The sequence below is a fragment of the Cetorhinus maximus genome, chromosome 18 (assembly GCF_964194155.1).
Source record: "Cetorhinus maximus chromosome 18, sCetMax3.hap1.1, whole genome shotgun sequence".
Taxonomy (NCBI): domain Eukaryota; kingdom Metazoa; phylum Chordata; class Chondrichthyes; order Lamniformes; family Cetorhinidae; genus Cetorhinus; species Cetorhinus maximus.
Window position 1 is genome coordinate 91,810,311 of NC_135896.1, and position 21,929 is coordinate 91,832,239.

Consider the following 21,929-nt stretch of genomic DNA (forward strand, 5'->3'; position numbering starts at 1 on the left):
AAGAGGTTTATACAAATGTCTCCTACCCGCCTGCCCATTGTGCCATGCGCTGACCTGAAAATCGCACGGGCGCTGAAAAATCAGCGCCTACTGAACACTAAAGGGCCTTAAGTGGCCCGTTAATTAATGGCGGGCGCGCATCAGACTTCATTGTGCGCCCGCCCAGCGAAATATTGCGATGGCGCTGGGACGCTCGCCCAACATCACCGCACGTCATTTTATACATGGACATGCGGGGCCCACCTCCCCCACACGTCAAATGGAAAATTCTGCCCTATGTCTCGGCTAATAATATGTCTTGGCTAATAAAGGCAAGTATCACAAATGCCTTCTTAACAGCTTTATCTACTTGCCCTGCTACCTTCAGGGATCTGCGGATATGCACACCAAGGTTCCTCTGAGCTTCAGTACTTACCATTCATAGTGTAATCCCTTGCCTGGTTAGCCCACCCCAAGTGCATTACCTCACACTTTTCTGGGTTGAATTCTATTTGCCACTTATCTGCCCACCTGACCAGTCCATTGATATCCTCCTGCAGTTTACACTATCCTCCTCACTATTTACCACCCTACCAATTTTCATGTCACCCTCGAACTTCTTGATCATAGCCCCTACATTTAAGAGCAAATCATTTATGTACACCACAAACAGCAAGGGTCCCAGCACTGAGCCCTGCAGAACCCCACTGGAAACAGACTTCCAGTCACAGAAACATCCCTCTACTATCACCCTCTGCTTCCTGCCTCTCAGCCAACTTTGGATCCAACGTGCCACTTTGCCTTGGATCCCATGGGCTCTTACTTCTTGACCAGTCTGCCATGAGGGATGTTATCGAAAGCCTTTCTAAAGTCCATGTAGACCACATCAAATGCACTACCCTCATCAACACTCCTGGTTACCTCCTCAAAAAATTTGATCATATTTGTCAACATGACCTTCCTTTAACAGATCCATGCTGACTATCAGAGATTTTCTCCTTCCCCATAGGGCGTGTTGTCGAAATCTCTACAATCTGCAATAAATCAGAAATCACTGAACTGATGAGAACATGCCCTTTTATCCTATCGCTGCAAAAACCCTTGAAAAAGTTACACTTCGCTGAACGATGTATAACTGGGTTTTAAATGGCATACTGAGTTAACGCACTGTCTGGAAGTGTGGTGGAGGCGGGTTCAATCGAGGCATTCAAGAGGGTATTAGATGATTATTTGAATAGAAACAAATGTGCAGGGTTATGGGGAAAAGGCAGGAGAATGGCACTGAGTATTATGCTCATTCGGAGAACTGGTGCAGGCACGATGGGCTGAATGGCCTCCTTCTGCACCGTAACGATTCTGAGATCCTGTGATAATTACTTCTGAACAGCCTCACTGGCCCTGAAAAAGTAATTGTATTTTTGTGTCAAGTTTCTCCATTATAATTTCAAAACAAGTTTATGATATTTCAGCCCTCACATTAATCCCATGTGCATGTCCCAATCGTTTATTTTGCTCTCTGTAAAATTTAATTAAAAGTGAAGGATAAACAGTGCATTTTACTTCCTGGTTTGCTAACTGTTCAAATACTTCAATGTCATTGGCTGCTTATCCTGCCTCATGACATCACTGTTGCTGGATACCTTGGATACCTGCCAGATTGGGGATTAACGTTGCGGAAGGAGAAATCCAAGCCATAGAGATCGCGAGATCTTTGTGGGCAGCTTTCTTCAAGGTCAGCGGTGAGTGTCACCATTTCACCAGCGACTGAAATATCTGCGCCCCCTATATTTGATTCTCTATTTTCATGTCAGGCTCAGTATCTACCAACAGTCTGAATTAAAAATGAATAACTTAATTAAAAAATAAAATTAAGACTGAAATTAATACAAAAAAAACTTATGAAAGAAACATCTTCACTGCAGTCGTGAACAAATGAGTGTCTACTTTCACCACATAGAACAAAGCTGAGAGGCCCTCCCACAATTGACAATGAATTGCTGAGCACGAGGTTCAGACGTGTCAGAATGCATTAGGCGAACGTTTATATTCCAACGCCGCTTAAATGATACAAATCACAACCACATTCCTATTGTTGTGCTGAAAATGTTCAATAATATCCACTTTGCAAATGTTACATTCTGCAAAGAAAGTGTCAAACATGACACACAATACATAAATGTAAATAGCTTTCAATTGAGAACACAAATTTCCACAAGCAGATCAGGATAATGTCTGGGCATTCAAAGGTCTGACTAAGGCATTAATGGAAAGCATCTGCTGAAAACAGGAAGCATTAAGAATGAGAGCATATTTGCAGCCAAATGGCTTAGGTCCCAAACAAATAAACAAATGGAAGGGCAGGACAGAATTCTGTACAAAATTGTATGTGAAAGGTATACATGCCAAACAAAAGACAGGAACACAAAATTCATTGTGTGTGTCACATTCTCACTCCTGCATTTATGTTCTTGGGAAGTGATTTATATCCCACTGTAACATGTGCTCCAGTATAACTCATACAGGATAGCTTGCAATTATCTCAATTAAACATCTGGTTCTTCCCCTATCCTGATAATTGCAGTTTTGAAAGGATTCTCCAATGCCTTTACTTCTCTCCACCAGGAACCCTATGCCTTATCCTTTGTGCTCCCTGGGATCCAACGGCATTCGCTACTTCCTCTTTTCTTGACCTCGACTTGCAGCTATTCCCTGAAAGATTCGGGTACCCTGGCCAATTGCCCACCTGAACCACTAAATCAAACCCTCCAATGCTGAAAAATGAAAAAAAAAATAAAGAGACAGGAATAAAAGAAATAAGAGAATAGTAAAATAAGATTTGGCAAAATAAGAAATAGGGGGATATATGGAGAAATTGGTACTTAAAATAAGAACTGTGTCCTATGCTTACAAAAGCCATGCTCTGACTGCAATAGGAAGTTGTACACTTATAAAGCTTATACACCATTGAAATTTATAATTGGATCTTTTCTGAACAAAAGTGGGAAACAAAAATATGGCATTGAATTGAACTGTACTCGGTTCTACTTCCCAAAACAATAAAAGGAAATAAAATACTTTACCTAAAGGTCAGTGTTTGGTTTGGACCAATATTTCATGTTGGCAGCAGAAGCCTGGATTCCAAACCTAAATGTCAGGAATTTTGGAATCCAGTGATGCTCGTGAAAAGTAAAATAATGGACATGTACACGATAAAAAATGGATCTGTTTATTAACGTGCATCTTTAAAGGTCTCGGTTGAATTTATTTCTTAAACAAATCTGCAGGGAAGAATTTTCTTCAGTATTAATGCTGTTGCGAAGAAGTGGAACAGGAAAATGCATCAGAAATGCCAAGGGTTTATCACTGGGAGGATTATATACCAACAGTAAATGTTCTTGAGGAAAAGCTTTTCAGCTGGATTTTTAAGGTTTAGTTTTAGTTAACACTGTTCTTTCAGTGTTAACGGTTAAAAACGAGCCCACCCGGTGATAGAGGTGGGTTAGCCAGTGTTAACAATGCTCATGTGGGTTCAACTGCTACAAGGTGTGCAAATTCACAAACAAAGCTGCTAATAATTGGACAGAAAATGGACCAACTGACAGAGACAAGACACAAGGGTGGACTGTGTGGAATACAGAAACATCAGGGCTGGTGCGTTGGGGCCTGATCTCCTAAGGATGGGAAGAAAGTGTTGTGACATAGTAGAAGGAGATTTATTTTGCACATAAACCTACCCAGGAGTTGCTTGATCCCGAAATTGGGCACAATTGCATTGTCACACTAGTGTTCCTGCAGGCATTTAAGTTACTCTTGAACAATTCATCCCAGACCAGACAAGCTTAAAAGAATCAATCTAGAATTCCATGATTTATAAAATATAGCCATTGATTTTTTTAAAAATTATTTGTTTAAGGCAAGGCCAGGACTTATTGCCCATCCGTAATTGCCTTTGAGAAGGGGGTGGTGAGTCGCTTTCTTGAACCGTTGCAATCTGTGTGGTGTAGGTACACCCACAGTGCTATTAAGGAGGGATTTCCAGGTTTTTGACCCAGTGACAGTGAAGGAATAGTGACATAGTTCCAAGTCAGGATGGTGTCTGGTTTGGAGGGGAACTTGCAGCTGGTGGTGTTGCCATGTGTCTACTGCCCTTTCCTTCTAGATGGCAGAGAGCATAGGTTTGGGAGGTGCTGTTGAAGGAGCCTTGGCGAGTTGCTGCAATGCATCTTGTAGATGGTACACACTGCTGCCACTCTGCACTGATGGTGGAGGCAATTAATGTTTAAGGTGGTGAAAAGGATGAAAATCAAACAGGCTGTATTATTCTGAATGATGTCAAGCTTCTTGAGTGTTGTTGGAGCCACACTCGGCAAATGGAGAGTATTCCATCACACCCCTGACTTGTGCCTTGTAGATGGTTGACAAGTTTGGGGAGTCAGATGGCGAGTTACACGTTGCAGCATTCCCAGCCTCTGACCTGCTCATGTAGCCACAGTATTTATTTGGCTGGCCCAGTTCAGGCTCTGGTCAATGGTAACCCCCAGAATGTTGATGGTGGAGGATTGAGCAATGGTAATGCCATTGAAGGTGAAGGGGAGTTGGTTAGATTCTCCCTTGTTGGAGATGGTCATTGCCTGGCACTTGTGTGGTGCGAATGTTACTTGTCATTTGTCAGCCCAACCTGAATGTTGTTCAGGTCTTGCTGTATGCGAGCACTGACTGCTTCAGTATTTGTAGACTCATGAATAGTACTGAACACTGTAATCATCCATGAACCTCCCCACTTCTAACCTTAAGAAGGTCTTTGATAAAACAGCTGGAGATGGTTGGACCTAGGACACTACCCTGAGGAACTGCTACAGCAACGTTCTGGGGTTGAAGTGATTGGCCTCCGAAAACCACAACTATTTTCCTTTGTGCCAGGTATGACTCCAACTAGTGGAGAATATTCCCTCGATTCCCACTGACTCCAGCTTTGCTCGAGCTATGTGATGCCACACTCGGTCAAATGCTGTCAAAAGCAGTCACTCTCAGCTCACCTCTGGAGGTCATGTTTGAACCAAGGCTTTAATGAAGTCAGGAAGTGAGTGGCCCTGGCCCAACCCAAGCTGTGCATCTGTTGGCAGCTTATTGCTGGGTGTGTGTCACTTGATAGCACTGTCAATGACACCTTCCACTACTTTGCAGATGATTGAGAGCAGACTGATGGGGAGGTAATTGGTCAGACTGGACTTATACTGCTTTTTGTGGACAGGACATATGTCAGCAATTTTGCACATTGTCAGGTAGATGGCAATGTTGTAGCTGCACTACACGATCGATAACCTCATGGCCCGGCATATCCCCCACTCTACCATTACCATTAAGCCAGGAGATCAACGCTGGTTCAATGAAGAGTGCAAGAGGGCATGCCAGGAGCAGCACTAGGAATACCTAAAAATGAGGTGTCAACCTGGTGAAGCTATAACACAGGGCTACTTGCATGTCAAACAGCATAAGCAGCAAGTGACAGACCGAGCTAAGCGATCCCACAACTAACGGATCAGCCCTAAGCTCTGCAGTCCTGCCACATCCAGTTGTGAATGCTGGTGGAGAATTAAACAACTTACTGGAGGAAGAGGCTCCACAAAATATCCCCATCCTCAACGATCTGGGAGCCCAGCACATCAGTGCAAAAGGTAAGACTGAAGCATTTGCTACAATCTTCAGTCAGAAGTGTCAAGTGGATGATCCATTTCAGCCTCCTCCAAAGGCCCCAGCATCACAGGTGCCAGTCTTGAGCCAATTCGATTCACTCCATGTGATATCAAGAAATGGCTGAATGCACTGGATACTGCAAAGGCTATGGACCCTGACAATTTTCTGGCAATAGTACTGAATACTTGTGCTCCAGAACTTGCCGCGCTCCTAGCCAAGCTATTCCAGTAAAGTTATAACACTGGCATCTACCCAGCTATATGGAAAATTGCCCAGGTATGTTCTGTACACAAAAAGTAGGACAAATCCAACCCAGCCAATTACCTTCCCATCAGTCTATTCTTGATCATCAGTAAAGTAATGGAAGGAGTCATCAACAGTGCTATCAAGGGACACTTGCTTGGCAATAACCTGCTCACAGATGCCCAGTTTGGGTTCTGCCAGGACCATTCAGCTGCTGACCTCATTACAGCCTTGGTTCAAACACAGACTAAAGAGCTGAACCTTGAGGTGAGGTGAGAGTGACTGCACTTGACATCAAGACCGCATTTGACCAAGTGTGGCATCAAGGAGCCCCAGCAATACTGGAGTCACTGGGAATCAGGGGGAAAACTCTCCACTGGTTGGAGTCATGCCTAGCACAAGGGAAAATGGTTGTGTTTGTTGGAGATCAGTCATCTCAGCTCCAGGACATCACTGCAGGAGATCCTCAAGGTAGTGTCCTAGGCCCAAACATCTTCAGCTGCTTCATCAATGACCTTCCTTCCATCATAAGGTTAGAAGTGAGGATGTTCACTGATGATTGCACAACGTTCAACACCATTCATGGCTCCTCAGATACTGAAGCAGTCCATGCCCAAATGCAGCAAGATCTGGACAATATCCAGGATTGGGGTGACAAATGGCAAATAACATTTGCGCCACACAAGTGCCAGGCAATGACCATCTCCAACAAGAGAGAATCCAACCATCACCCCTTGGTGTTCAATGGCATTACGATCACTGAATCCCCCACTATCAATATTCTGGGGGTTACCAGCCTGACTTGCAAATATATCGCCGTTCCTTCACTGTTGCTCGGACAAAATCCTGGAACTTCCTTCCTAACAGCACTGTGGGTGTATCTACACTACATGGACTGCAGTGGTTCAAGAAGGCAGCTCACCACCACCTTCTCAAGGGCACATAGGGGTGGGCAATAAATACTGGCCCAACCAGTGAAGTCCACATCCTGTGAATGAATAAAAAACTACAACAATGTGGCTAGTTTTGGAGCACAAGTTTTCAGTCCTACAGCCAGGATATTGTCAGGGGCTATAGCCTTTGCTGTATCCAGTGCTTTCATCCATTTCTTGATATCGTGTGGAGTGAATCTAATTGGCTGAAGATTGGCAGCTGTGATGCTGGGGACCTCAGCAGGAGGCCGAGATGGATCATCCATTTGGCACTTCTGGCTGAAGATCGTCGCAAATGCTTCAGCCTTTCCTTCTGCAAGGATATGCTGGGCCTCACTGAGGACAGGGAGAATTGTGGAGTCTCCTCCTCTGGTTAGCTGCTTGATTGTCCACCAGCATTCAGGACTGGATGTGGCAGGAATGCAGAACTTTGATCTGGTCAGTTCTTCGTGTGATCGCTTTGCTCTGCTGTTTAGCGTGCATGTAGTCCTGTGTTGTAGCTTCACCAGATTAGCTGGTATTCTTCCTGGAATGCTCTCCTCACTGAACCAGGGTTGGCCTCCTGGCTTGATGGTAATGGTTGAGTCAGGGATACGCTGAGATTACAGATTACGAGCACGATTTTCCACTTGGCGTGTGAGCGCGCACCCGACATGCCCAAGCATGAAATGGCGCACGATGACTTCAGGCGAGCGTCCCCAACATCATCGTGCGATATTTCGGTTGGCGGATGCGCACAAGAGGCGGCAGCACGCCCGCCGACAATTAAGAGGCCTAATAAGGCCCTTAATAAATTAATTAAACTGTATTTTTCATTGCCCATCCAACATTACAGGTGGGCGAATTGGCCAGGCAGCCTTTGGATTTTTGATGAAGCCTCACCCACGGGCGGAATGAGGTTTCCGCAATTAAATTTTTAATAAATAAAAAATTTTGGGCAGAATTTTTCAAATCTCCATGTTACGGTGAGTGAGTCCACTGCATGGAAATTTTTACCGCGGTTTTAAAAACTCTATTCGTTGGTTTAAAGTACTTCAGCTCCCTGAGGCAGCTCTCTCCCTTCAGGGAGCTTTCCTTGTGTGCTCCCCGCTGTCTTCAGCGCTCGTCCTCCTCCCACCCCCACCCCGGCAGCACTGAGCCTTTCAGTGTGAAAGCGTGGTGGGGGGCCGATCGCGGGCTGTTTCCCAGCCCCTCCCAGGCCCGCCCGCCACACCCGGCCAACAACCCAAAAATCCCGCCCTGTGGTTGAATACAATTCTACAAGGCTCACAGCGCCTCATGGATGCCCAGTTTTGAGCTGCTGGATCTGTTCTGAATCTATCCCATTTGGCTGGGTGGCAGTGCCCACACAACATGATGGAGGATAACCTCATCATTGTGAAAATGGGGACTTTGTCTCCACAAGGACTGTGAGGAAGTCACTCCTACCAAAACTGTCTTAGACAGATGCATCTATGGCAGGCAGATTTTTGAGGGAAAGGTCAAGCAAGCTTTTCCTTTGCATTGTTTCTCTCACCACTTGCCACATGACCAGTCTGGCAGGTATGTCCTTCACAATGCAGCCAGTAGTGGTGCTACTGAGCCACTCTTAGTGTTGGACATTGAAGTTCCCCACCCAGAGCCACTAAGTGCTTCTTCCAAGTGCTGATTCATCAGTAGGTGGTAATCAGCAGGAGGTTTCCTGGTCCATGTTTGAGCTGATGCCATGAGATTTGGTGGGGTATGGAGTTAATATTGAGGACTCCAAGGGTCACTCCCTCCTGACTGTATACCACTGTGCCACCACCTCTGGTGGGTCTGTCCTGCAAGTGATGGAAGAGTCTGGGGCATTGTCCGTAAGGTATGATTTAGTGAGAATGACTATGTCAGGTTGTTGCTTGACTAGTCTCTGGCATTGCTCTCCCAATTTTGACACAGGTCCCCCAGATGTTAGTGAGGAGGACTTTGCAGGGCACCCCTCTGTCGTTTCTGCTGCCTGGGTCGATGCTGAGTTATTCATTTGCAACTTTTCTGTACTGGCTTAGACAACTGAGTGGTTTGCTAGACCATTTCAGAGGCCAGTTAAGAGTCAACCACATTACAGTAGGTTTGGATTCACATGCAGGTCAGACCAGGTAGGGTTAGCAGATTTCCTTCCCTAAAGACATTAGTGAACCGAATGGGTTTACACAACAATTCAGTAGTTTTACCATTAATTACACTCTAGTTATAAAAAAAAAATTCCAGATGCATTAATTAATTGAATTTAAATTCCAACAGATACCGTAGTTGGATTTTGAACTCATGTCATTGCAGAATTAGTCTGAGTCTCTGGATTACTCACCCAGTAGCATTACCACTATGCTACCAATGAATATTTATCAATCTAATATATCTTCATATCGCCACAAAACACAATATTCTTTGAAAGGTAAACCTGAACATATAACTGTCTGTAATAAACTACTACATGTACTTTTGCTGTAATAATGATAATAGTCTGTTCAATTTAATATTTACTGATTGATTTGGTATTCAAGTATCCTTTACCTTAAGAAATATGAGAAAATGAATGCTTTTGCCTGCAGGAATCCATTGCAGTATGGTTTGACAGCCAAACATTTCTTTACATTTTTAATTCATATTTTTTAGATCCATTTCTATCGCCCATTCCATGGACTATTTTCCAGCTGAGACATGTCCAGGCAGGTGAATAAGCTGCTTTGGAGACTCTGTCAGTGCCACACTTGAGGTAGATGTTGGGAGCTCAGTGTCTGTGGTCCCTGAAGACTCAGTTCCTGTTTCTTTCCCTACCCTTGGGAAACACATGGAGTTTTGCTTTTAATACCCTCAAGAAGAGGCTGTAAACAATATCAGGGTCAGGCAGCCCGACCCCATCGCCGCCCCCTTTATACTTTAAGTGCAAAATCCAGGATATGAATAAAAATGCTTCAAAAGGCAGGTGGGGGCCTAATCTAAAAGTAGCGGCCTGATGCTATCAATAGAAAGCAAGCTGGAAGTCTGAGATATGCGATACCTGGTAGCTGGACTGAGGTGGGAGCTGCTGGCTCTCCAACCTGGGGGGCCCTTTTAGAACTCCTGGAGGGCCAGACGTAGCAGGCGGGCTTCTTCTAGATCCCTGAAGGAAACCTTCCCCCTGCCAGGATCTCCTGCCTCCCTCTCCCAGCCATGACTCTCAGCCTCCCACCCACAGCCCCAACTCCAGCCTCCCGCCCCCAGCCCCAACTCCAGCCTTCCGCCCTCAGCCCGAACTCCAGCCTCCCGCCCCCAGCCCCAACTCCAGCCTCCCGCCCCCAGCCCCAACTCCAGCCCCCCTCCCCCAGCCCGAACTCCAGCCCCCCTCCCCCAGCCCCAAACTCCAGCCTCCCACCCCCAGCCCCAAACTCCAGCCTCCTGCCCCCAGCCCCAACTCCAGCCCCCCTCCCCCAGCCCGAACTCCAGCCTCCCACCCCCAGCCCGAACTCCAGCCTCCTTCCCCCAGCCCCCATCTCCAACCCCCCGAGTCGGGGGCTCCTCCCTGTCTGCCAGCTGGGCTGTTAATTTGGCTGGATGAGAAGTGGACCTATAAGATGAAAATGAGGTCTAGCCATTAAGATTGGCAGGACCTGTGCTCCTCTGGCCTTTCCTGGCTCTTCAGCCAAGTTCAGCCTCAACCGCACTCTCCCCGCCTGTGCGATCAGGGCCCTACATATTCTTCACTCTGCTGCCTTGCCTGAAATCAGGTAAGTTCAGCGTGGAGACTGTGAATGTGTATCTTAGTGTATCAGAGCACCGAGGTACCCTTGAATGTTTGTGTTGTAATGCAATGTGCGCTTGAGGAGATGCCTCATCAATCCCAACATTTTCATGGTCTAAGTTCAGTTGCTTTGACTAAATAACCCATAGTCTGTTTGAAGCAGTGTTTCCAGATCATGAACAGATTCTCTTCATTGCGGCAAAAGGTCTCCCTTCTTCTGGGGGTGGGAGAAGAAGGTAGTAGAATATTCCTGTCTACATTCTCTCGATTCACACTTGAGAAGGGATATGTCAAGGAAAGTTTGCAAAAAAAAAGAAATACAGGCAAAATGTGTAATAAAAAAGTAACTATAACATTTACAATTTATCAACTTTGCATTTGCTATATTCTCCTCTTGACTTCTTTGCTGGATTTTTTTTTTCTTATTGTTGTTCCACTTCTTCATTTTTACTTTCACTGCTTTTATCTTTTTTTCTTCTGTTGGGTTTATTCCTTCTCTCACCTTTTACTGTTTGTTTCTCCTTTTCTTTTCCCCCCTTGCTTGTTCTCTACATTTCCCCATTTCTCCTCAGGCAGGTCACAGAATCATTGCAACACAGAAAGAGAACACTTCATCCCTCGTACGTATGCTGCCTACTTAAATCCAGTTTTCCTGTATCACTTCCATAGTTTTCTTCAAGTGTTTAATTCCTTTTTTAAATGTCTTTGCTGACTGCAGTTCAATAGCTATTTATGATGATATAAGAATATGGAACATCAGAGCCTGCATTTGAATGTACACCCATCCTTAATGACACACGCTTTATATTGTTGCTCAGCATACAGTATTCTTTCTGCAGCACCATTTTGCAAATAAAGAAATAAACTTGCATTTACTAAGTGACTTTCTTGAACTAATGATGTTCCAAAGCCCTTAACGACCAAATAATAAAGGTAAAATACTGTGGATGCTGGAGATCTGAGATAAAAACAAAGTGTTGGAAAAGCCCAGCAGGTATGGCAGCGCCTGGGGAGACAGCAACAGAGTTAACGTTTCGACTCTTCTTTGGAACTCCGTTCACTACAGACGCTGCCTGACGGGCTGATTATTTTCAGCATCTTCTGTCTTTATTTCAGATTTCCTACGTCCCCCGTGTTTTGCTTTTGTACATTTTATTGCTTTCCATTTACTTCGTCCATATGAAATAAACAGTAAAAAACTTGGAAAATGACTGGTGCTGGTCTGAACTGGAGCTCCATTTTAAGTTATCCAAGGCCAGTTCGGACCAATGCCAGCCATTTCCCAAGTTTTTACCGCTTTCTCCTTCTGGAAGAGGAATTCCTCTTCAAATATTGACTCCGAATTCCACGCAAGGGAAAAGCCAAATAAGAAGAATAAATTGCAATCCACATCTAGTTTGACAGATTTTCTTGGGCGTACAAAGTCCAACATCAGGCGCACACAAGCAAATACAACCTCGTTCGGATAAATAAGGCAGCTCCATTAAGTCACTACGGACATGATTTCTGAGTTCAGGCTGCTGTATCGGGTGTCAGCATCAACAAGGGGTACTGCTGTGGATGGAGTACCTTTCAAGAGGGGTCCTTACAATTCCTTGGAGTTTCTCCAACAAAAACAACTCCATAAATATTCCATGTGCATATGCCAGGGTAGTTTTTACTCCTTGTCCCTCCGAATTACTTCATCCATCCGACAACTCCAATTGAATAGAAGTTTGCCTGAACAAGTAATTCTCAAATGAGGGGGGGAAAAAAAAAATGCTTATCCAATTTCTCAAGTAATTCTCTTCTTTTTTTTTTCCCATCCACAGTGAAGTGTCTGTTGTTCAGCATCACATCCTGTGTAAGCAGCTGGAAAGCCTCAACTATCCTTGATCCTGGCTTTAACATCTTAAAAGATTACTACTTACAAAGTGATGACCAGGCACAAGAAAATTTACAACGCTCCACGCCAAATCAAACTGAAGTACTCCAGAGAAGTCTTACTAGTTTTGTACTGATTGGCGGAAGGAGTAGGACATTTGAAGCTTACTCTATTACAGGTAAGCAGTAGATTCTTCCCTATCAGACCATGACATTTGCTTCAATATTTTTACTTAAGTAATGAAACTTGCTGCCCTCTTTTCTTCCCCCCACCCCACCGTGAATCGAATATTCCATATTGACTGAAAGATTTATTTTACCCGATACATAAATTCAGAGGATTTTTTTTTTAACCCATTTGATTCGTACTACTGTATAATTACAAAAATATGAATGCCAATAAATGCTGGCCTAGCCAGCGATGCCCACATCTCATGAAAGAATAAAAGAAAATGAGCATTATCATTCACTTTTCAGCTCTTCTGACTGTTAAAAATAACAGCTCTACAGGTTAAGCTGTGTTTACAGGTAGATGAGGTATGTGCTGAATGGTGCCTCTTATCCGACCAGCACCTCATCGAAATTAATACCATTTAGGTGCAGCAGAGGAAAGACATCTCGCAATGAGTTTTGAACCACGGATCTGAATTTTTAAATCGGAACGCTGTGTTTGTGATGAATTTGCTTCTTACAAAAGACAAGGAAGTTCTAACATAATAAACGGAGACCTGAGCTTAAAATAAGAGCAAGGCCATATCCGAGTGAAACCAGGAAGCACTTCACTCTCAAAGGGTGGCGGAAATTTGGTACTCTCCGCCCCCAAAAAAGCTGTGGATGTTGGGTCAATCGTAATATTCAAAACTGGGGTCGCTAGTTTTTTTTTTGCTAGATAAGGAGTATTAAGGAGCACAGAGCCAAAGTGGGGAAACCAAATCGAGGTACAGATCAGCTCTGATCTAACTGAATGGCAGTGGAGCAAGCATCAGACACCCCAGGCTCAGATTTTCGTCCCCGGAGTCCAGTTCGTAGGGTTGGGAGGGCTCTGGCTTGGCGAACCCAACCTTTAAAACTGCCCACCCGCAGGTCGGATTATTGTTGGGGGTAGGGGTGGGGGTGAAGGCTGAAATAGGAGTCAGGGCAGGGCAGTTGCTGCCAGGTGTGGAGGCGGGCTAGGTGTGGAGGTGGGCTAGGTGCAGAGGTGGGCTAGGTGTGGAGGTGGGCTAGGTGCAGAGGCGGGCTAGGTGTGGAGGCGGGCTAGGTGTGGAGGCGGGCTAGGTGTGGAGGCGGGCTAGGTGTGGAGGTGGGCTAGGTGTGGAGGCGGGCTAGGTGCGTAGGTGGGCTAGGTGCAAGGCCTACACTCCAGCACTGTGTTTAAATAAACACACACACACAAAAAAAAACACATCCCTCCAGCTCTCACCCTTCAACTCCACACACACTCCCTATGCCCCATCCATGCCAACCTGTGCCAATCACTGCTCCCATCTACCCCATTGCCCTTCACACTCCCTATGCCAACCCATGACCCTCACCCACCTCTATACCAAACCATGCCCACCCCCTATAGCCCCTCATACCCCTATATCCCATGCCCCTTTACCCACCCCAATGCCCCATACCCCAATGCCAACTTAATTACCCTCTACTCACCCCCATTGCCACCATATATACCCTATGCCAACTTAATGCCAACTCTTGCCAAGCCATGCCCCCCACCCACTACCCTTTACCCTTAACGCCTCTATGCTAACTCACCTAGTATCCTTGACAGTTCCTTGACAGCGTTGACACTTCCTGGACAGGTCTGAAAGCTGGACAGCTCTGTTAGAGTTCCTTGACAGCTGGACAGCTCTGTTACAGTTCCTTGACAGCTGGACAGTTCTTTAACAGTTCCTCGATAGCTAGATGGTTCCTTGACAACTGGACAACTCTTTAACAATTCTTTGACAGTCTCTTGACAGGTGGACAGTTCTTTGACAGTTCCAATGAGTTTGTGCGTAAGAAATGCATAATAACGGTCACTTTTAACAATCCCAAATGGTGTCTTACCTCTCCCAAAAGTGTCCCGGGACCCCATCCAAAAGGGTGCCATGGCTTTCCAAACAAATCCAAGTCCAGATCTTCTCTTACCTGTTCTGACCAGCACACTCTGGGACTCTCACTCCTGGCCTACCAAAATCCCATTTTTGTGGTGGTAACTGGTGATTTAAATGGCCAGCTGCTTCCGCGACTTACGCATGTGCAAACCCCGGCCCAGCTCCCGCCCTGCCCCCACAAAGATGTGAAATGCCAGGTTGGGGGGGGGTACTTTGAAACTTCGGCCATTTCTGGGACTTTCCCCACGACGGAGAGCCTCTCCATTGTGGCAAAAGTCCAGGCCTGAATGTCCTAGTCCTGTTCTTAGCTTCCCAATTGTCTGGCTTAACTCCATGAACCACAGATATGCTGCGGCTCAAAGGAAACTTGGCGATCATAAACTACTCACCTTCCACAAACAATTGTTCTAAAAAGGATGTTAAATACATAACATCTGAAAGCTCATCTCAAAATGGATAAGGGAGTTAGGCAGTCTGTTTGAAAGACGACATTGTTGGCTGCAGTGTGGGTAACTGGGTTTCTGTAACACACGACGGTGGTGGGCAGTTTTGTTCCCTTTTTTGCTTCACGTTCAGTTGGAATCATGTGTCACCAGCATTAGCTTGGAACGTTTGACCTGCCTCAGGTGGTCAGTTGGCTGCACAACGGAATAACTCTGGGCAGTCCAACCTCTTCACCCCACTACCTCTGCGGGGTTTGCTCAATAATTTGAAATCTATGCGCAAGGTTTACACATTCTCAATCATGCTGAAGGGTCAAAATTAATTCAGCCAACTGGAGTGTTGTGCTTACCATGCGTATAAGTGCATATCTCACGTTGCCTGTTCTGGGAGTAATTCATTATGCGCCAATTGAAAGCAGTCTTCCCTAATGTTCTACTTACTTTGGATCCCACAACTGGTTACTCAATGAAAAAATGTAAACATTAGCGGTTGAAACCAAATGTTTCCAATATTTAACAGGAGCACAATTGCTATTTTTGAGTCCCAGTAACAGAGTCAATGTGTGCTGGTGATTGTTTTGATAATTGGCATTTATTCGGTAACTTTCAAAAACTGTAGTACATTGTATTTCTAAAGCGACACGCGAAGTAACAATGTCAACTATGATTTTACCCAAAACCCGTATAAAATAGTAAGTAGATGCAAATAAATACTGCTATTCCAGCCATTTAGCCAGGATCTATCTTCCCTGTGCCAGCTTTCTATAAGGCCCGCAGCTGCAATGGCCAACAGTGACATTACAGAGCACATTGAGCAGCACACGATTCCAGACTTCAGTCTGCAAATCTCATGTTGACGCTTGCACGAATGACATTCAGAGCACAGATTGCATTCGCTTGATTGGCAGAGTTTTAATAACTTATTTCCAGTCATTTACCTCAGCTTTTTGAACGACTGCGTGGACCGCACATTACACAGCGGCCAACGAGATGTGTAAGCGGTGCCAAAGTAAATTGAAACAAATGCCAGATCTGAAAATTCAGTTCTCCGCAGCATAGCAGGTGAAAATAAATAGGTCAGCAACATAAACACAATACCCTCAATGAAAATTAATCAAGGACAAAGGCTGTTTTATTCAGAAGCTTTGGAGAACAAAAGGATCAGGAAAATCATTTAGGAGAACACAATGGCTGAATTTGCAAATACATATTTCACGATGTAAGGAAGCAAAGCCATTTGGGGAAAAAAAAATACCAAAATGAAAGCATGTAAAGGACACAACAGAAAGGATAACAAACTCATAAGTAGTACAAGGGAGATGATTGAGTGTGTAACCAAAACAAGCTACACAGCTAATAGCCAGGAACAAATTTAAACAACAAAATTATTACTATCTAGACAGGTTTATACCCTCAGTTCCCAGACTACACCACAGTCTGCAATGCATTCAGCAAGGATATGTTTGTGTCAACATCTTGTGTTAAATAAAGCTTTGCAACTGAAGCACGTGTTAGTGTTGCAGTATTCCTGGGAGGAATTTCTTTCCTTCTCCCATTCAGTCGGTGGGCCAAAAGAAAACTCCATCCCCATTTAATTAATAATTCAAAATTAATTAAGTCAGTTCCCTTTTTAAATTATGAAACCCAGGTCAAGGGCCAAGTACTTTAGTGCAGATTAGACATAACAAATTGGTAAGAGAGAAAACCGGTTAAATCAAACAGTACTGATTCTGGTGACAGCAATCACAGGCTTAGATTGCTCAAAATCCAAGAGAAGTCCTAATGAAAGCACCACCACAACTCCGCATCCTAAGTTTTATTCTTTTAGTTGCACTTTCATGTTGGAAATGCCTTTATGCAGAGTCCCACTCTGCAATGTCACAAACAGTGATATATTGATGATGATTAAAGTAACAGGATATATATTTTAAAGTAATGCTCGCTAATAGATTTCTTTCCAATCCTATTGACTGCGGAGCAGAATATAATAAAAAAAAGCACCCCAATTTCCTCACAAATAATCGAATCCCTGGAATGCCGACAGTGCTTCAGGGAACGTCTGAAGTTAAATGTAAATTGGTCTCCCCTTCTCTACAATGTCGGAATTGGGTTATGTTACGCTACCATCTAGTGGCTGAGGAGTAACAGTTGTGTGTTTTATTTGGAGGGACACTCTGGCCTTGGAAGTTTCAACAAGATAATGGAAAGCTTCCAATTTTCCATGGAATAAATTTGAAGGACAGCTGACTAACGAAAACCTCTTGCTTGTTTTAGTCTGTCTTTATTCTGCTGCCCATGCAGGTATCAGCACGGAATTGAAATGATGAGAGTTTATGCTTATGCAGAAATGATAGATATATCAGAGAGCAATCTCATCTGAACTGTGCAGCTGATGCTGCAAACTTTGCAAGTTAAGGTACGTTATTGATAACCATTACCTGAAGCCACCAAGGTCAGATTACAGCCTGAACGTTTATCTCACGTCAATCAGTAAACGAATATTTTGGAATCCTGTGGCATATCTTTGCTCCATTGTTAGCCCATCTATCTAGCCGAGCAGGTGAAGCCTGACAGTGGTCACATTGAAGAATTATGCCAGAATCACCCCGCATTCATTCAATGATAACCAAGAAATAATCGCCACGGCCTTTTATATTATTTTAAATTGAGTAAGAATTGAATTTTCCTTATGGTAAATACATTTTCACTTGTCATTTATTACATGTCTATCATAAGTAACTCCTAGCTTCTGAAAGCAAAAATCTGATATCTTTCTAACCCCTCCTGGATCAAAGGTTGCTCTCTCAGTTGCAGATAAGGGAATTTAAAATAAGTCACAAGCTTTCAATGCAATATATGATTTTATGAGAAAGATGTTGATGAGGTTGATGATAGCACAGCTGGTTAAAGCAGTGAATACCAACAACTGTACAGATCAGCAAGTCCAAGGCCTGATCACAAATGATCGCTGAACTGGCTGATTTCAGTCTGGCCATCATGAAAATTGACCTCAGTGGCTCAGGGTAGAGAATAAGGTGAGGAAAACAAATAGATTTCTCCCGAATTCTGCTGGCTGTGGGATAGAATAACATTTTTTTTAAAGCGCCTCAATTTCCTCACACATAATCTCATCCCTGGAACACCGACACTGTGTTCAGAAACGTCTGAAGTAAAATAAAAATTGGTCTCCCTCCTCTGCAGTGTAGGAATTCCCAGCATTGCTGCTCCTGATTGTCATTCAGTGGCCTGTCTGGAAGTGTACCTGAATGGACACCAGGTGAGCAAAGCATCATGCTTGGTTGCAATGCCCAACACCTATTATCCAGCTTCTAACCCTGAGAATGGTCAGTTTGGTGACCAGTTAGTCAGCAATAAGTCAATGCCCTCACTGCGGGAGGAGGGGGGGGGGGGGGGGGGGGGGGTGGGAGTGCATCAGAAAAGAGGGAAATAAAACTGGATGGAAATTCTTCTGTGCATCACTTTTAATTAGTGTGTTTGCATCACATTCCTGTGTGTGAATACCTCACAGTAAGTTGTCATCTACTGAGGTAAATTGTCACCTACTGAGGTTTACTCGGACATTTTACTAAGTTAAAGGTGCTATATAAATTTTAAGTTGTTGTTGTTTTTGCAACAGGGCAGGACATTGTTTCATTTCCATAGGTTCATTCTTCTGATACGGGTAAAGTTGATGTAAAGAGAAGTAATCCAGCTTCTATAAAACCAGTTCATGCAAGTGTGGATAGTCCCAATTCACCTCCTTCGCGACACACAACACATTCTGTCTAAAATCCGTCACTGATTAGCACCAAACTGGCAGACTCACCGAAAGAGACGCCGACGCTGAATGGTGTGAGGAAGGCACCACAGCATCAATTGTAAAATATTCCTTTTGGCAGGAGGGACCTTTTCAACCCTAACCGCTGGGTGCAAATTGCCCAGGCAGACCACTAAAATTGAATGGATGACTTACCTGCTCACGTACTGTCTCGTGACTTTGGTCTTGAATTTTGATCTGCTCTTCCGAGCAGTTGCCAAAGTCAGTGGCATCCTTCTTAAGATATGCAGATTGAAGTCCCAATTAAATTATTGTGCCCCAACTATATATTTAACTCTGGCCTGAGCATGGAAGGAACTGCAGCTTTCTGGCCAGGCAAAGAAAGCCAGCAGAGGAACTGGGACCCAAAGCAGAAGAGGCTGCCGTTTAGCAGAACTTGTGTCCTGGTGGGGACAGGACAAGGCAGAAGTACCCCTGTGGGTCATACAGGGAAAGTTTAGCTTCTCCTATCCCAGGCAACACCGCCCCCCCCACCCCCCCACCCCTCCCCTATCACAGGATACCTCTGGAACCACTTCCCCTTGACCTGGCATCCTTGTTGGCGAATTTTGCTTCAGCACCAGCTTGTGGCCTCCTGCCGTCTGAATTTCGGCTTCCAGCTCACCAGCTCGTTGCACTTTCCACCCATTTCCAGTGGGGGGAGCTGGTCTAGGAAATGCAGGGTGAGGCTCGGGAATTAAAACAACCCGCTGCTCACCTTGCCAGCAGCAGCCATGTTTTGCGCTTGTCCCAGCTCGTGTGAGTCCCAGCTGCCAGCTACAATTCCCCCCCTTTTGGTCATAAAAAAGGGTCTTCCTTCTGAAAACGCATTTAACGAGCTGTTGTTTCATCTTTGTTCCACTCGGCACAAGGTACTCAAAGCTGCAATACATGAACTTGAAATGACAAAAGCCTCTGGACTGATTCAGGATGAATTCTAACGGGGGCAACATAAAAATCCATTTATGTCGCTTTTACAAGGCTTCAGCGGCTTTTCTGTCAAAGTTACAGTGGGCAAGCCCTGCAAAACTGTACCCCTACTCTGCTTTCAAAAAAACTGAGGCAGGCCTTCACCCCAACAGTTCCATTAATGAACCATTAACTTTGATTCCGTATCCAGAGTGCACCAGACCCCTGTTGCAGGAAGTTAGTTTGACATTTTAAATAAAAGAATCCCTAATAGCGGTTGAGTGCCTTTCCTTCTCCAAATGATAAAACTGGGTTGATCCAGCAACCCACCAAGAAGCTACCCTTACAGACAACGTGGATCACAGAATTAAGGCAGCAGTGTGGCAGCCCCATCTCTGACCAACAGCTTCCCCGTGGGAGCGCCGATCACTGAACTTATCAGGGGTTGAAAAGCTCACCCCCATGCTCCCAGAGTTACTGACAGACTGCTGATCTCCCCCACATCCAAAAATGTAATTTTAAGCATTCGAGAAAGCGGTGCAAATGAGCTCTCTCAAATTGCTAAAATCAAACAACACTGCATCATGACGCAATTCAAAATGAGCATTATGGCGTGGTTGATGCTAACAGCAAATATAAAATCAAGTCCCACATCTCTTAACCAGGGCAGTTGGATGAGTGATTAAAGTGGGAGTGCAACTCAAGCCTGGTGTTGAAGTGGAGGTTACAATTGCCGATGCTTAAATGTCTATGGAAATAAGTACAATAAAAGAAATTTTAAATCCTAAAACAAAACAAGGTGATGACTAAGTTTCCCAAATAACAGCTGCATTCTTCCTCTAGCAACTCCTGCATTTAGTCTATGTGAACGAAGAAACAGGAATGGCAACGGATTGCACTGTGACAACATAATGCAACATAATTGCATTATGACCTTCTCTGAAGTCTTTGTTGATCCACGTCATATTAACTTTTCAAACAAAATTCAAGCAGAAGCAGCAAGGATTATGTTATTGTTGGTTAAGCAAAAGCCATCTCAGGACACCAGACTGTTACGCAGGACATAGCAAGGCAGACTGAGAGCGGGAGTCCAAAGGGTATTGATCCAACAGTAATTTTGGTTTCTCTAGTCTAATTACCAAATACAATGACATTTCCACCATGGTGAACGAAAAATTTGAGCAAACTGAACTGCTTGACAAACATCGTATAACACACCCATTTGCCAAATAAGCCACTTTTGTTGCACTATCAAAAGTATATTACTTTCATAAGGTACATTGGTCAACACCACTTTTGGAATGGCACAAACATCCATAATCTCTTGCAAGGAATACTAATCAGGTGTGTTATTATGAATACCTGGGCTATGAGCCACTAGTTTTTGAGAGAAAGCTTATTGTCGTATGGGTGGACTCAAACGACCTTCAAATAAATGATCTTTAAAGCTGCAGTATCATTTCCCCTTCCCTGAATCGCTACACAAAGCAATCCAAAGGTGGTGGTCATGGAAATTTCCTCTGGCTGATCTGAATTAGAGACAACATAAACAGAGTCAGATAATTTATTTCGACTTCAATTTCTGGCACAAGAGTATTGATGTAGCTAACAAACATGTGAAATCTCGCTGCTTTGTTCACACTGTCGCTAACACACGTTAGCCAGAAGAAACCACCCTACCTCTCCCCATTTATCAATTTCCCATATATTTGAAATGAACCGACAGTAATTTCAATGTGTTTGGCTCAATTTTGAAGTAAGATCTGAAAGCAGGTCACCACCCTCAAACTCAGATAACTCCCAAGTGTGAAAATGAGGTGAAGCAACAGCAAAAATGTAACCAAGAGACAGAGCAAACAGTACTCGGAATACTCCATATAGCAATAGCAGAAGAAAAATTCAGGAAAATGAATACTGCAGTTTTAATCAAGTACACTTCTTTACATAGGCACCCTCTGACATTAACACATCTTTAATTCCATCTCCAGTTTGCAGGCATGCACAAATGTTTGGACAAAAATTGGATGAACATCGCAGATGCTTTACTGGGGCAATTGTTAAAATCCGAATTACAAATTGTAACTTAAAATGAATTAGTGGTTTTTGATAGACACTCTTCATTATTGTCAAATATGTGTACGTTATATCCATGTTAGACTCTCAGGTATAAGATAAGGTATAAGACTAAAATACTGAAGGTATTATCATTTTTATCAG

General features: G+C 44.2%; 1 protein-coding gene across 3 annotated transcripts in view; it reads right to left on the bottom strand.

Moving 5' to 3' along the window:
- The window catches only part of LOC144693355 (spectrin beta chain, non-erythrocytic 1-like), a 559,404-nt gene that overhangs the window by 36,865 nt on the left and 500,610 nt on the right, over positions 1-21,929 (bottom strand). Inside the window, exon 33 of one of the 3 annotated variants that reach the window (XM_078563185.1) lies at positions 16,101-21,241. The exons of the other annotated variants lie outside the window; for them this stretch is intronic. Within the exon in view, the coding sequence (XP_078419311.1) occupies positions 21,218-21,241 (24 nt within the window). The 3' untranslated portion in view covers positions 16,101-21,217. Of the gene's footprint in view, positions 1-16,100; positions 21,242-21,929 lie in introns of those variants that run through there. 3 annotated transcript variants of the gene reach the window in all.